This window comes from Lissotriton helveticus, chromosome 3_1, assembly GCF_964261635.1.
Source record: "Lissotriton helveticus chromosome 3_1, aLisHel1.1, whole genome shotgun sequence".
In the NCBI taxonomy this organism is placed as follows: Eukaryota; Metazoa; Chordata; class Amphibia; order Caudata; family Salamandridae; genus Lissotriton; species Lissotriton helveticus.
The window spans coordinates 423,182,748-423,196,856 of NC_136061.1; the positions used below are offsets into that span (position 1 = coordinate 423,182,748).

General features: G+C 50.7%; 1 protein-coding gene across 11 annotated transcripts in view; it reads left to right on the top strand.

Annotated features, from left to right (window-relative positions):
* ABI2 (abl interactor 2) overlaps nucleotides 1–14,109 on the top strand; it is an 841,968-nt gene that overhangs the window by 317,995 nt on the left and 509,864 nt on the right. For all 11 annotated transcript variants that reach the window (XM_078680278.1, XM_078680272.1, XM_078680274.1 and 8 more), the window contains exon 3: nucleotides 1,928–2,104. In XM_078680278.1, coding sequence (XP_078536404.1) covers nucleotides 1,928–2,104 — 177 coding nt within the window. The remainder of the gene's footprint in view (nucleotides 1–1,927; nucleotides 2,105–14,109) is intronic.

The window sequence follows — 14,109 nt, forward strand, 5'->3', positions numbered from 1 at the left end:
CTGTGGCTGTGTGTCTCTGTGGCTGTGTGTGTGTGTGGCTGTGTGTGTGTGTGGCTGTGTGTGTGTGTGGCTCTGTGTGTGGCTCTGTGTGTGGCTCTGTGTGTGGCTCTGTGTGTGGCTCTGTGTGTGGCTCTGTGTGTGACTGTTTGTGTGTGTGTGGCTCTGTGTGTGTGTGGCTCTGTGTGTGTGTGGCTCTGTGTGTGTGTGGCTCTGTGGCTGTGTGGCTCTGTGGCTGTGTGTGTGTATGTGGCTCTGTGTGTGGCTCTCTGTGTGTGTGTGTGTGTGTGGCTCTGTGGCTGTGTGAGTGTATGTGGCTCTGTGTGTGGCTCTCTGTGTGTGTGGCTGTGTGTGTGTGTGTGTGTGTGGCTCTGTGTGTGTGTGGCTCTGTGTGTGTGTGGCTCTGTGTGTGTGTGGCTCTGTGTGTGTGTGGCTCTATGTGTGTGTGGCTCTATGTGTGTGTGGCTCTGTGTGTGTGTGTGTGGCTCTGTGTGTGTGTGTGTGTGTGTGGCTCTGTGTGTGGCTCGGTGTGTGTGTGTGTGTGGCTCGGTGTGTGTGTGTGTGTGGCTCGGTGTGTGTGTGTGTGGCTCGGTGTGTGTGTGTGTGTGGCTCTGTGTGTGTGTGTGTGTGTGGCTCTGTGTGTGTGTGTGTGGCTCTGTGTGTGTGTGTGTGGCTCGGTGTGTGTGTGTGTGTGGCTCGGTGTGTGTGTGTGTGAATGAATTGTACACTGCATTTTTGCAGTGATCCACTGACAGCCACAAAATTACTGCCCAGGCATGCCAACTTGCAGATACATTTCACAATAGGGGGGCGGGGGTTTGGGCTGAGGATCTTTTAGGGGATGTGTCTATGAAAGGACAAAATCATAAGCCAATTGCGTTTACGAGGCATGAGGGCACAAGGTTATGAAGAGGGGTCAGAGCTTTGGGCTGAGATCTGACCCCCAACATCACTCCCCCAAAACAAAAGCTTCTGAAGGTACCACTAATGCCCTGGGAGTATGTAAAAAAAAAAATACCCATCAGACTCAGCAGCGCCCACCCTCCAGATATGAGCTGGAAACCCACATCCCACAACCCACACCTGCAGTGTGAGAGACAGCAGTGAGTGTGTGAGACAGCACTGTGAGAGGCAGCAGTGTGTGAGAAACAGCAGTGTGTGTGAGAGATACAGCAGTGTGAGAGACAGCAGTGTGTGTGTTCTAGGGAGAGACAGCAGTGTGAGAGAGACAGCAGTGTGAGAGACTTTTTATTTGTGTTTTGGTTTTTGAAACATAAATAAAAAACATTGTTATTTGCAATGTCAATAGCTCAAACTTGCGTAAAAACGCGACCTATCGCATTGCAAATGCAATAGGTCTCGCCTTTGCGAGAGATTAAGCTATTGGCATTGTAAATGACAATGCCATTTATTTATCTGTTTTCAAAACCAACACATAAATAAAAAGTTTGTCATTGACAATGCCAATCGCTCTAACTTTTGCGAAGTCGAGACCTATTGCATTGTAAATGCTTGTTGTATGATCTGTTTGTAGCAAGTACTGTCAGAGGATCAAGACCCTGCTAGTAGGAGCACATCTTAAACATGTCCAAGTGAATCCTGGGATGCACCTCTCATGATGGGGGAGACCACTGCTCCATCTTGTCCTAATAATTTACCACCGCATGGATGGTGAAAGGGGTTAGACAAAAACACTAGCAATGTCCTCGTAATACTGCCTCACTGATGCATGATCAAAATATTACACTTATACACACTAACATGTCTGTACTCAAAGCAGTACATACAATGAACTGTGAGTTGTGTAAGTAAGCTAGTGAGAAAAACTAGTTTGCTTCCTCTTGTTTGTGAAGTTGCTTTCATGCATTAGGATGGCATAATAAAAAGTGTCTTTATGAGTATTGATTGATGTGATTTGCATGATTTGCAGACCGTGGATATTCACAAGGAGAAAGTAGCAAGACGAGAAATTGGCATCCTGACCACAAACAAAAACACGTCAAGGACTCACAAAATCATTGCGCCTGCCAACTTGGAGCGGCCTGTACGCTACATTAGGAAACCAATTGACTATACAATTCTGGATGATACCGGACATGGAGTGAAAGTAGGTGCCAATATTTTTAATGAGTTTTTAAAGACAGATTTGTATGCTGCTGCAGCTTCTGTGAAAGGAAGCTACCAATTGAGAATGTTGGCAAGTGTTTTACAAGACATTAGTAGATGTCAGTATGATTTGTGCGGGGATAATAACTGTGGCAACATCAGCATTTAAAACATAATTTTAAGAAACATAAATGATGTCTTTGGGTATCAACACAAATAGGTTGTGCATTTCGGATCTTCAATATTTGTGACCGTTAAAATAAATCTTGTCACATTTTTCAAAGTTCATGCACAAACCCGAAAGGCTGCATTTAAAAAAAAAAATTACGTTAATATAGATCACAAGACATCCATTATTGTTACTCTCTTTGAACTATGTATTTGCACAATCATTATTTTCTGCCAGTTTAAATGTGTCCTGCATTGAGGGCATGCCAGGCTTATGTAGGTAAATACGCTGTGAGAGCAAAAAGATGGTGCATTAACAAACCGCTTTTTCCAAAGTATCAAATCAACAGGTAATGACATCTGCACCACTGTCAATCAAATTAAAGCTCTCAAAGCCTATAAATTATACAATATTTCAATTTATTTGCAAAGAAGTTTAATCCCCTATGTTTGGAAATAATTGTGGTAGCAACATATAGATCAAGCAGCCCCATCAGTTGTCAGTTATCTTACTGGATATATTTTGTGAGTTTTCACATAGTAGCCATCATATCTCATCATATCTCATGATACAATTGGACACCTATGAGCCTTTAGGAGAATGGAATCCTTTTGAAACCAATTGTAAAAGAAATACGAAGAGTCTGTTATAAAAATACAGCGTGTACAAAGTTCCTCATAATAGCGAAAATCCCCTTACTGCTACATGCAGTCCGCTTCCCCCAGACTCCGTAAATGTCAGGGCCAGCAGGTCATTTTTTCCAGTACAAAATAGGTTACAGACTAGTCCTATTCTCATGTTGATGGGGTGTCTCTGCATGGCCTTGTTTCTTCCATACTTCTCCCAAGTCCCTTGTCTGTATGGAGGGGTTTAGAGGTCTGTTTGCTCAGCTTGTACACTCATAATGGCTTGTCTAGTTGTTTTTCTTTCTCTCAAAATAAATGTTATTGTATTTTCTGCCACCATATGTCCCGAGGGGGCCAATCTGGAAATATATACGCCTTTATTGTCATGGCACATTTGTCTACGTTGATACATAACAAAGACAAGCTGCTATTTAACAAACCGAACCAGTGTGTGTTGTCCCAACTATGCTCCCCAAAATTATCCTTCCCGCAACCAACGTCTCCAAACGATCTAAATTACAAGGCTGTCTCCAATACCAGTTCTGCACATCATGATTCATTGTCATGGCTTGTATAGTTTAACTGTAGATTAATCCTTGCATTTCGGGTTTTCTTCCTTTTAGTAGGTGAGTGTTTCGTCTTTTATGCCTTTCTTCAACAGGTCATTGTGTTTGAGGAGGTGTTTGGGCGTGGGCACTAGGAGTCTTCTGGTGACCTACGTTCATTTTTAGGTTTCGCCGGGGGCACGGAGCTTTAGCTCCGCCCCCAGAGAAATCTTTAGTTTTCAGTAAGGGACACTTGAATCCGCCCTCTGTTCCATTGGCTAGCTCCATAAATGGAGGCTAGCCATTGGAACAGAGATCTGTCCGTCAAGGCCGGACCAGATTCGGGGGCGTTCCCGCGATTTTTTCGCTCTCCACCCACTTCGGATCGTCATCGCGGCGATGGGTGTTTTATTTTTATTTTTTTGAGTCGGCCTGTTTTCTTCATTTTACAAGTGTTTGTTGTTGGAGTTGGCTGCAAGATTCGAGTTCCCACGAGGCGATCAGGTATGGAGCATTTTGTTTATAAATGTGCTGCGCCGTTCCCGCCCCCCCCTCCCGCTGTCCGTGCGCCGTTCCCGCCCCCCCCCTGTCCTGTGCCCGTTCCCGCCCCCCTCCCGATGTCCGTGTGCTCGTGGTGCTTGTTCCCCATAGACACCACCTGGCCGTTACCCTCCCGAGTGAATGGCTCCCTTCACGGCCCCAGTCACTGCCCCCTGGCCCGGGGAGCGCAGCGCCCGACACACCGCGGCACCATGGTAAGAAGGCGGGGAGGCCCCGATTAGGAAGCCAAGGGCCTTGGGGAGGGAGGCAGGTGTACGACGCTGTTACTGCAGCGCGTGGTGGTTTGTTTCTCCTGCACTCATTTCAAACAAACGCCTCCGCTAGCTGCCATCCTTCCTGGCAGTGTACACACAGATCCACTATGCAGTATTTGCGCGGGGAGGGGTGGTAAAAGGCAGTGGTTGCTGCATTAATGGAGGCGGATCAGTCTTCGCTGCGCCGCTCCCCGGGCGGGTTTGTGTACTCGGCGAAAAGGTGGGGGTGGTCTGTTGCTCTACTCGGGTGTGGAGATGGGGTGGGCGTGGTGTTCATCTTCAAGATCGTCATCAGCGATCCGGGATTGGCCGAGCGCTTTTCCAGCATCACCGCGAGCTCGCCAAGGGAGCCGCACAGTGATTGGCCGATCGACCACGGAGCTGACGACATCAGGGTCTCGGCGAAGGGGCCGCGCTGTGATTGGTCGAGTGCCTACGTCGGGACCGGAGAAGCCCTGCCATCAGAAGAAGAGGGCGTCCTTCGGATCGAAGAGGACGGAGCAGCGGACGACCAGGGTAAGAGAGTTTGCCCGATCCCAGCGCAAGAGAGGGGCTAACATACTGTTCTGCCAGGAGCGCTTTGGGGATATTTGATTGTGCAGCGGAGGCGGCAGGAAGCGCTGAGAGCGCGTGGGCCCGTCTTCTCTTGTAACCTGCACGCCCGTCACCCCTTCCTCCTGTGCACTCCCTACCACCCCATGCATTATGCTTGCTCACAACCGTCACCTCTACCCCATGTAACGCCACGTCTGCCTCTGCAATCTGCTCTCGTGCAATGCTCTCATCATGCATCACCTCTGTTCCCACTGTGAAGCGCTCCGATGCCCCTGGGCAAAGTCAGCGCTACACAAAAATGCATAAACAAATAATAAACAAATAAATATTTAGAAACCAGTGAAGTGTCTTTTCTACCTGGCGTTCCTGCACCTTAATCGGCAGTGAATGAGTCATAGTTACGCGTTGACATCACTCTCTTCTTCTAATGCTGTTACCAACTTGTATAAACAGCACCCAATGCATCCGCATGATTCTCCAGTATTAGGGGTGTCTTTCATAGATTCACATGCCTGAATCATTCCCCGTCGTCGGAGTAGGAGTCCCACGGTATATAAAAAAGCAATAAAATGCCATAAAATATATAGCAAATATTAGAAAGACCAAACCAGGAAGTAAGTAGCCCCAGCTACAGCAGAAAAAACGTCCATACTTGTGACTATCCTAGTCATTATGTGTTAGTCCAAACTGCAGCCAATCAGGCGACAGCACCCACCAGAATGCTCTCCCCAGAGGCTCAGGCTCTCAGATTTTCTACCGCACATCGTGTGAAGGGAGTCTCCCTGAGCTCTGCTCAGTTTTTCTTCTAAATCATTAGTTTCTTCAAATTTCACAGATGTCTTCATCTAAATCTCTGTTCAGGACCTGTGATTCTTGTGGGAAGCCAAGACATTTCAAGGAAGATCCCCACAAGAAATGTTTGTATTGCCTTTATCCTGACCATGAGGTGAAGGAGTGCAAGATCTGCCGGACCTTCCCCTCCAAGACCATCAAGGATAGAGAAGGACGACTTCTATTGTGGCTCAATAGACTCAAGAACAAGGATGACCCTGTCTCTGAGGTAGGAAGCTGTGCCTCTGGCTTTTCATTTCTTTCAACTAAGAGGAAGGCTGAAACTGAAGTTTCATCTCTAAGGGCGAAGGTGGCTAAGAAGTCTAAATCCTCTCAGGTTGCTCCTGGGCCTAGTACTTCGAGTAAAACTCTCCCAACTACTACAGGGGATATTACGCCCTCTAAGAAGTCTGGGACTAAGACAGTTCCCAAGAAATCTTCAAAATCTGCGCCTCCTCAGTTGCCACCATTGACAATTTCAACGTCAAAGAAGGACTGTGTTTCCTCTCATGTGGCCACATCTACCACCTGCACTATGACTTTCTCCTCACCAAAGCCTACTCTTGTCATGTCTTCAACTTCTTCGCCTACACTGGTTCATGTCCAGATCAGGCCTATCTCGTCGTCGACAATTGTCCCTTCGACGACGGCCAAGGTACCGTCGACGAGTTTCTCGTCTACATCTATGATGTCGAAGGTTGGATCCCCGTCGACGATGAGATTGGTACCGTCGACGAAGCCCTCGACGTCGACGGCCCTCTCGTCGACGACAAAATCCTCGTCGACGACGAAGTCCACGTCGACGAAGGCACCGTCGACGACCTCGACGACGTCCCCGTCGACGACGCCACCGTCGACGACCACAACGGCGAAGCCACCATCGACGACCTCGACGAAGCCACCGTCGACGACCTCGTCGACGAAGAGATCCTCGTCAACGACTAAGCCCGCGTCGACGACGCTACCGTCGACGACCCCGTCGACGACGATACCGTCGACGAGACAACACTGTCTACAGTTTGCAGACGTCCCGTCGACGCCGCCTCTATCAAGCTGCACTACTTTGCAGGTTTGGTCAGCACAAACAGCAGGGATTCCATTGCCATCGCCTGCGACTACGGCTACATTATTAAAGAAGAGAGCTACTGCGGAATCTATTTCTTCTACGCTTGTAGTGCCAGACAAACTTTTGGATTCCGATGAGGAAGGATCCTATGAGGACGAAAATTTTGGGGCAGCTAGAAGTCTATCTGACCTCAATATTAAAGTTCAGGAAGAGGTTGAGGAAGACATGGAGGACATTCAGCCTGCTACACGTGCTGACAGATCTACTCCTGATATGCAGTTGCCTGAAGATTTGTTTCGCAATCTGCAGTACATGCTCAGTGACTATTACAGACGTTTCCCACCTTCAGAGTCTGGTGAATCTGTAATGTCTACACCATTGCCGCAGGGAAGGGCTCCCCTTTCTACGCGGACACAACCAGTGACTACTGCGACGTTGGAGGAAAGTTGCCCAACGTTGACTGCGTCGGCAGTTTCATCTCCTCAACCTAGGGAAGAGGAGTTCTCGGAGCATGAAGAACAGGAAGAAGGAGAGCTGGATGACGTGTCTGAATCGTCGGAGTATGAGGATTATAATGCAAACACACCCTCTCCGGCAGAGCCTACTACATCTGAGTCGCCACCTGTGGATGTTGCCTCATTCCACAAGATCATGGATAGAGCAACTAGAAGGTTTATGATAACCATGGAGTCGAAACAAGAAGAATGCTTCTTGTATGATTTCAAATCTACACCACAAAAGCAGAGTTGGACCATTCCTATTATAGATTTCATCTGGAAAGAGGGACTAAAGATCATGGCCAAGCCAAATTCCTTGCCAGCAGTGCTCCCAAGAGTAGATAAGAAGTATAGGGCGCCAACCTCTTCTCCAGCATGCCTTGTCGGACAAGCCAAAGCAGACTCTGTAGTAGCGCAGGCAGCGCAGAAGAGATCTTCCAATCCTACGTCTCATGTCTCTGTTCCTCCAGACAAGGATGGGAGGCACCTAGATTCCATCGGAAAAAAGGTTTCTACTATTGCAGCTACGACCATCAGAGCCGCAAACTCCCTAGCCATTTTAGGGAGATTCGATAGGCAGATGTGGTCGGACATCTCGCCGTAAATGGACAAGCTTTCCGAGCCAGATCGCACTGAGGCGAAGAAAATCCTTCAAGAAGGAGAGTGTGTCTCCTCGGAAATGATTGACGCTGCGGTGGACGTTGCTGCCACTGGCTTTCGACAGCTAGCGGGTGCAGCTGTTCTCCGAAGGCAAGGATGGTTGAGAGCAACTTCCTTCAGGCAGGAGGTTCAAAACAGAATTATAGACATGGCATTTGATGGAGAGTCCTTATTTGGAAAACATGTTGATGAGGCTCTGGAGGCCATCAAAAAGGATACTGAAACAGCACGTTCGCTGGGTACTCTGCAATACCGGAAATCTTCCTTTCGCGGAGCAAAAGGAAGAGGGAATTTCTCTAATAGAGGAGGTTACAACCAACAACGCTCCTATTCTTCCACCCAGGGAAACCAAAGATTTCAGTCTTACAGACAGCAAACATATGGGCACAAGAGAGGGAATTTCTCTCAACCTCGAGGAAAATCTAATTATCGAGGGAGAGACAATAAGAAATGAGGTACGCATCCTGCCATCACTTTGTGCCAACCCGAACCAAATTGGAGGACAAATATCCCAAAACTACTTAAATTGGTCCAAAATTACTACAGACAAATGGGTCCTGGATGTAGTAGCCAGAGGTCACATTTTGGAATTCGTGAAAACTCCCCCAAATTGCCCCCCAAAAGGACCCAATCCAGCGCACCTCAAGGAGCTATTCATCCAGATCAACACCATGATCCGGAAGGGAGCAATCGAAAGAGTGCCTCATCATCAGAAAGGAAAAGGCTTCTACTCGAGGTTTTTCCTTGTCCGCAAGAAGTCGGGAGAATGGCGCCCCATCCTCGACCTGCGAGCCTTGAACAAGTTCCTGAAGAAACTTACATTCAGGATGCTAACACTTCAAGAAATCCTCCAATTTCTTTCGGCGGGAGAATTTTTGGCAACACTCGACCTTCAGGATGCATACTTCCACAAACCGATTTTTCCACGGCATCGGAAGTTTCTCAGGTTCAGAGTGGCTGGCAGGGACTTCCAGTTCAAAGTCCTTCCATTTGGACTGCGTTCAGCCCCCAGAGTGTTTACGAAGATGCTGGCCCCAGTAGCGGCCCATCTTCGGTTGCAATCGATACAAATATATCCATACCTGGACGATTGCCTTATCAAGGCCAGTTCTTTCGACATGGCACAAGATCACGTTCAAAGAACTCTGTCGCTGATGCAGAACCTAGGTTTCTCAATAAACTTCGAAAAATCTCATCTCACGCCAGCAGCAAGAAAGGATTTCTTGGGAGCGACACTGGACACCAAGCTCGCCCAAGTATGCATCTCAGAGGAAAGACAGGACAAGATTCAACGACTTGCGGCGGCATTGTTACTAAAAAAGTGCGTTTCAGTACGCATATACAAGTCCTTCCTCGGGATGCTTTCTTCCTGCATTCTGCTCACCCCCAACTGTCGTCTTCGGATGAGGCCCTTGCAAGAAGAGCTCAGTCGCCAGTGGATCCAAGTATCAGGATCCTTCGAGGATATCATCCAGATTACACCGCGAATGTGACGAGCGATAAAATGGTGGACCCACCGATCCAACTTACAAGTGGGATGCTCCTTCCTAGCGGAAGTTCCCAGGTTCATAGTGACGACGGATGCATCACTGACAGGCTGGGGTGCACACCTCCAAGGCATGACGGTCAGCGGAAAGTGGAACCAGATCCAAATGAGATGGCACATAAACAGGCTAGAGTTACACGCCATATTTTTAGCCCTGAAGTCCTTTCAAGCGACTCTACAAGGTGCCACAGTCTTGATACGGACAGACAACACCACCTGCATGCATTATCTGAACAAGCAGGGCGGCACAAAATCAGCCCGGTTGTCGCAACAAGCACAAGAGATATGGAGTTGGGCCTTGACTCACAATATCCATCTATCAGCGGTCCACGTTCCGGGAATTGCGAATGTATTGGCGGACTCTCTCAGCAGGTCCGGGGGCTGCACTCACGAGTGGGAACTACATCTACCATCTCTACATCGCATCTTTCAGATGTGGGGGCATCCGGACTTGGACTTGTTTGCGACATACCAGAACCGGAAATGCCCATACTTTGCAAGCTGGGTTCCCCACAGGGACTCGTGTGGGGATGCCCTTTCGCTGAATTGGAATCAAATATTCGCGTACGCCTTTCCACCGATACCTCTTATTCCAAAAGTCATCAGGAAAATGAAGAAGCAGCCATGCCGGTTGATCCTGATTGCTCTTCGATGGCCCAGACAATACTGGTTCACCGAACTGCTCCTTCTCTCGGAATGCAACCCTATCCAACTGCCACGCATTCTGCACCTTCTATCCACCCAGCAAGGCAGGGTATACCATCCGGACCCGAACTCGCTGAGATTGTCAGCTTGGCTCCTCAGCACATGGAATTTGCACACCTAAACATTCCACAAGATTGCCAGGAGGTGCTGGCAAAAGCCAGGGCTCCATCCACGATCAAAACCTACAAACTCAAGTGGAAACGTTTCTGTGTATGGTGCCAAGCTAATGACTTACATCCCATTCAAGCAACACCGGAGCAAATCCTTCCTTTCTTTCTACATCTAGCCAGATTGGGTTTGGCACACTCTACTCTTAAAGTCTTCCTAGCAGCCATCTCTAGATTTCGCCAAGATGGATCAAACTCTCTATTCTCTGTAAGGATCATACAACAATTTTTCAAGGGATTATTTCGCATGTTTCCGCCGGTCCGAAAACCTCCTCCGGCATGGCATCTGAATATCGTACTGTCTCAGCTCATGCGTCACCCTTTTGAACCAATCCATAAGGTGGACCTGAAATTTCTGACATGGAAAGTGTCGTTGTTACTAGCCTTAACATCTGCTAGGAGGGTCAGCGATATTCAGGCGTTTACATCTAAAGCACCTTTCATTCAATTCACCACAGACTCAGTGGTATTGCGTACTAATCCAACGTACATGCCTAAAGTGCCTCTGGACTTTCATCTGAATGAGCCGGTTGTCCTCAAAACATTCTTTCCAGACCCACAGTCTACGGCTGAAAGAGCACTGCATTCTTTAGACATTAGAAGATGTCTTAAATTTTATCTCTCCAGAACTTCTACCATCCGCAAGACAGACCAACTGTTCGTGGCCTATGGGCGACAACGCCGGGGTTGTGCAGTTTCAAAACAGACCATTGCTAGATGGGTCTCCTCTACAATTGGACTTTGTCATCAACAGGCCGGTAGGCCCTTACAGTCTTTGCCAAGAGCACACTCTACAAGGGCGGTTAGCTCTTCCACTGCCCTGTTTGCGGGTGTGCCACTACGACAGATCTGCAGAGCTGCTACGTGGTCTAGCAGACACACCTTTACTAGACACTACTGTCTAGATTCAGCAGACGACGCTGATGCTTCGGTTGAAAGAGCAGTGCTTCGCAATCTTTTCAAATAAGGTGAGCCTCTGTTTCCACCTCCTCCTTTATGCTCTTTAGACGTTTGATCACACAATGATTATTGTTATGCATATCTACTGTATGTATTTATTTATATATATATGATACTCTAACGTCTACGAGCGTTATGCTGGGAGTACTGCTTACTATTCTGATTCAGGCATGTGAATCTATGAAAGACACCCCTAATACTGGAGAAGAACAATAGTTACTTACCTGTAAACAGGTGGTTCTCCAGTATTGGTGTCTTTCATAGATTCACATGCAACCCGCCCGCCTTCCCCCAGAGACTCACTCGGATAGCATGGGGTTTCACTCCTGTGCGAGAAAATCTGAGAGCCTGAGCCTCTGGGGAGAGCATTCTGGTGGGTGCTGTCGCCTGATTGGCTGCAGTTTGGACTAACACATAATGACTAGGATAGTCACGAGTATGGAAGTTTTTTCTGCTGTAGCTGGGGCTACTTACTTCCTGGTTTGGTCTTTCTAATATTTGCTATATATTTTATGGCATTTTATTGCTTTTTTATATACCGTGGGACTCCTACTCCAACGACGGGGAATGATTCAGGCATGTGAATCTATGAAAGACACCAATACTGGAGAACCACCTGTTTACAGGTAAGTAACTATTGTTCATCTCTCGCATGTCCATCCCCATCGCAACCCAACCTGCCCGCCCCATAAAAGACCACCCCTCCCCTGTCCTTCCAGGCCATGCCCTGTGCCCGCCTATTCCCTGCTTCGCGCCTGATCTCCTTGTCATCGCCCCCTCCCCTCTGCTCCTATTGATGTTGTGCTGAGCTCCGCGGCGCCCCCGCACCATCCTGCCGCGCGCCACTGTCCCGCAAGACACCGCCTCGTCCCTTCACTTTCCGAAACCTTTGTTACCCCTTAATTACGAGCCCCCCCCTCACGCATCGGGTCAAGTCCGGGAGTGGATCCACTCCATTGTCAACTACGCGATGCCCCCTTGCCCGAGTGTGGCAGGAGACCTCTTACCCTCAGACAGCACCGCAACTCAGGCCACAAGGCCTTGCATTTCCTCGCATTCTTCCCTCCTCACCCGCCCTTAGGTCGCCCAGCAGGCACCCCCCACCAGCCCATGCCTGACCCCACCGTCCTGCGCCAGCAAAACAAGGACCCCCAGCAGCCCCCTGTCCCCAGAGGCCTCTTGTGCCGTCCATGGTCAGCTAATATTGCGGGAAGTGACTAACAAACTTCTTTTCCCTTCCGCCATCTCCCTTCTCAGTGTTTGCTCGGCCACCGACTCTTTTAACATTTTACTTGCATCGCCCACTCTGCTCGTTTGTCAAGGGTAAACTATTTATGGGTTTACAAATTACGTAATTAAGTTACAAGATTATTACAATTACTCTTAACACAAAGCAGCAGCTACGTAAAAGTCGTGTCAACCAGCAGCACTAGCACCACCACCAGAGGCTTGGGGCTCGGAGCCGCACCATGGTGGACCTGGGCGGCTGCCCCAGGAGACACCTCTGCGAGCCCCTGCCTCCCCCCGCCCTGCTCTGCTGGGCCCTGCTGCTGCTCTGCGCCCCGGAGACTCGGCGCTGCTCGGCAGTGGGCAGCACCACCACCAGAGGCTTGGGGCTCGGAGCCGCACCATGGTGGACCTGGGCGGCTGCCCCAGGAGACACCTCTGCGAGCCCCTGCCGCCCGCACCCCGCCCTGCTCTGCTGGGCCCTGCTGCTGCTCTGCGCCCCGGAGAGCTCCGCGCTGGCAGACTTCTCAGGTAAGACCCTCTCTGCTTCCCAGCCTGCCCTCTCCCAGCCTGCCCTCTCCCAGCCTGCCCTCTCGCAGCCTGCCCTCTCCCAGCCTGCCCTCTCCCAGCCTGCCCTCTCCCAGCCTGCCCTCTCCCAGCCTGCCCTCTCCCGGCCTGCCCTCTCCCGGCCTGCCCTCTCCCGGCCTGCCCTCTCCCGGCCTGCCCTCTCCCGGCCTGCCCTCTCCCGGCCTGCCCTCTCCCGGCCTGCCCTCTCCCGGCCTGCCCTCTCCCGGCCTGCCCTCTCCCGGCCTGCCCTCTCCCGGCCTGCCCTCTCCCGGCCTGCCCTCTCCCGGCCTGCCCTCTCCCGGCCTGCCCTCTCCCGGCCTGCCCTCTCCCGGCCTGCCCTCTCCCGGCCTGCCCTCTCCCGGCCTGCCCTCTCCCGGCCTGCCCTCTCCCGGCCTGCCCTCTCCCGGCCTGCCCTCTCCCGGCCTGCCCTCTCCCGGCCTGCCCTCTCCCGGCCTGCCCTCTCCCGGCCTGCCCTCTCCCGGCCTGCCCTCTCCCGGCCTGCCCTCTCCCGGCCTGCCCTCTCCCGGCTTGCCCACTCCCGGCCTGCCCTCTCCCAGCCTGACCCCTCCCTGCCCTTTCCACTTCCAGCCTGCCCTCTCCCAGCCTGTCCCCTCCATGCCCTTTCCTAGCCTGTCCTCTCCCAGCCTGTCCTCTCCCAGCCTGCCCTCTCCCAGCCTGCCCTCTCCCAGCCTGCCCTCTCCCAGCCTGCCCTCTCCCTGCCCTCTCCCAGCCTGTCCTCTCCCTGCCTGTTGTCGTGTCCCGGCGGCAGCAGGCAGGAGCGTGCACTGCGTCCCCGAAGTAACCGCCCTAAAGCAAGCAAGAAGTACGCCCCCCTCCCACCAATCCCTGTTAGGTAGTGGAAACTGTCCAAACTGGGGTGCAGACAGCCCCTCTCACCTTTCGGCTTGGTACCACTGCACCAGCCGCACTACTTCCCTACTGACCGTTCTCCACTTCAGCCCCGTCTAAATTACAATTCCTGCTTGTGACCCTTTTGCCTGCTTGTGCTTGTTTTCGTGCCCCTGTTGCCTGCTTGTGCCTCTGTGTGCCCCTGTTGCCTGCTTGTGCCT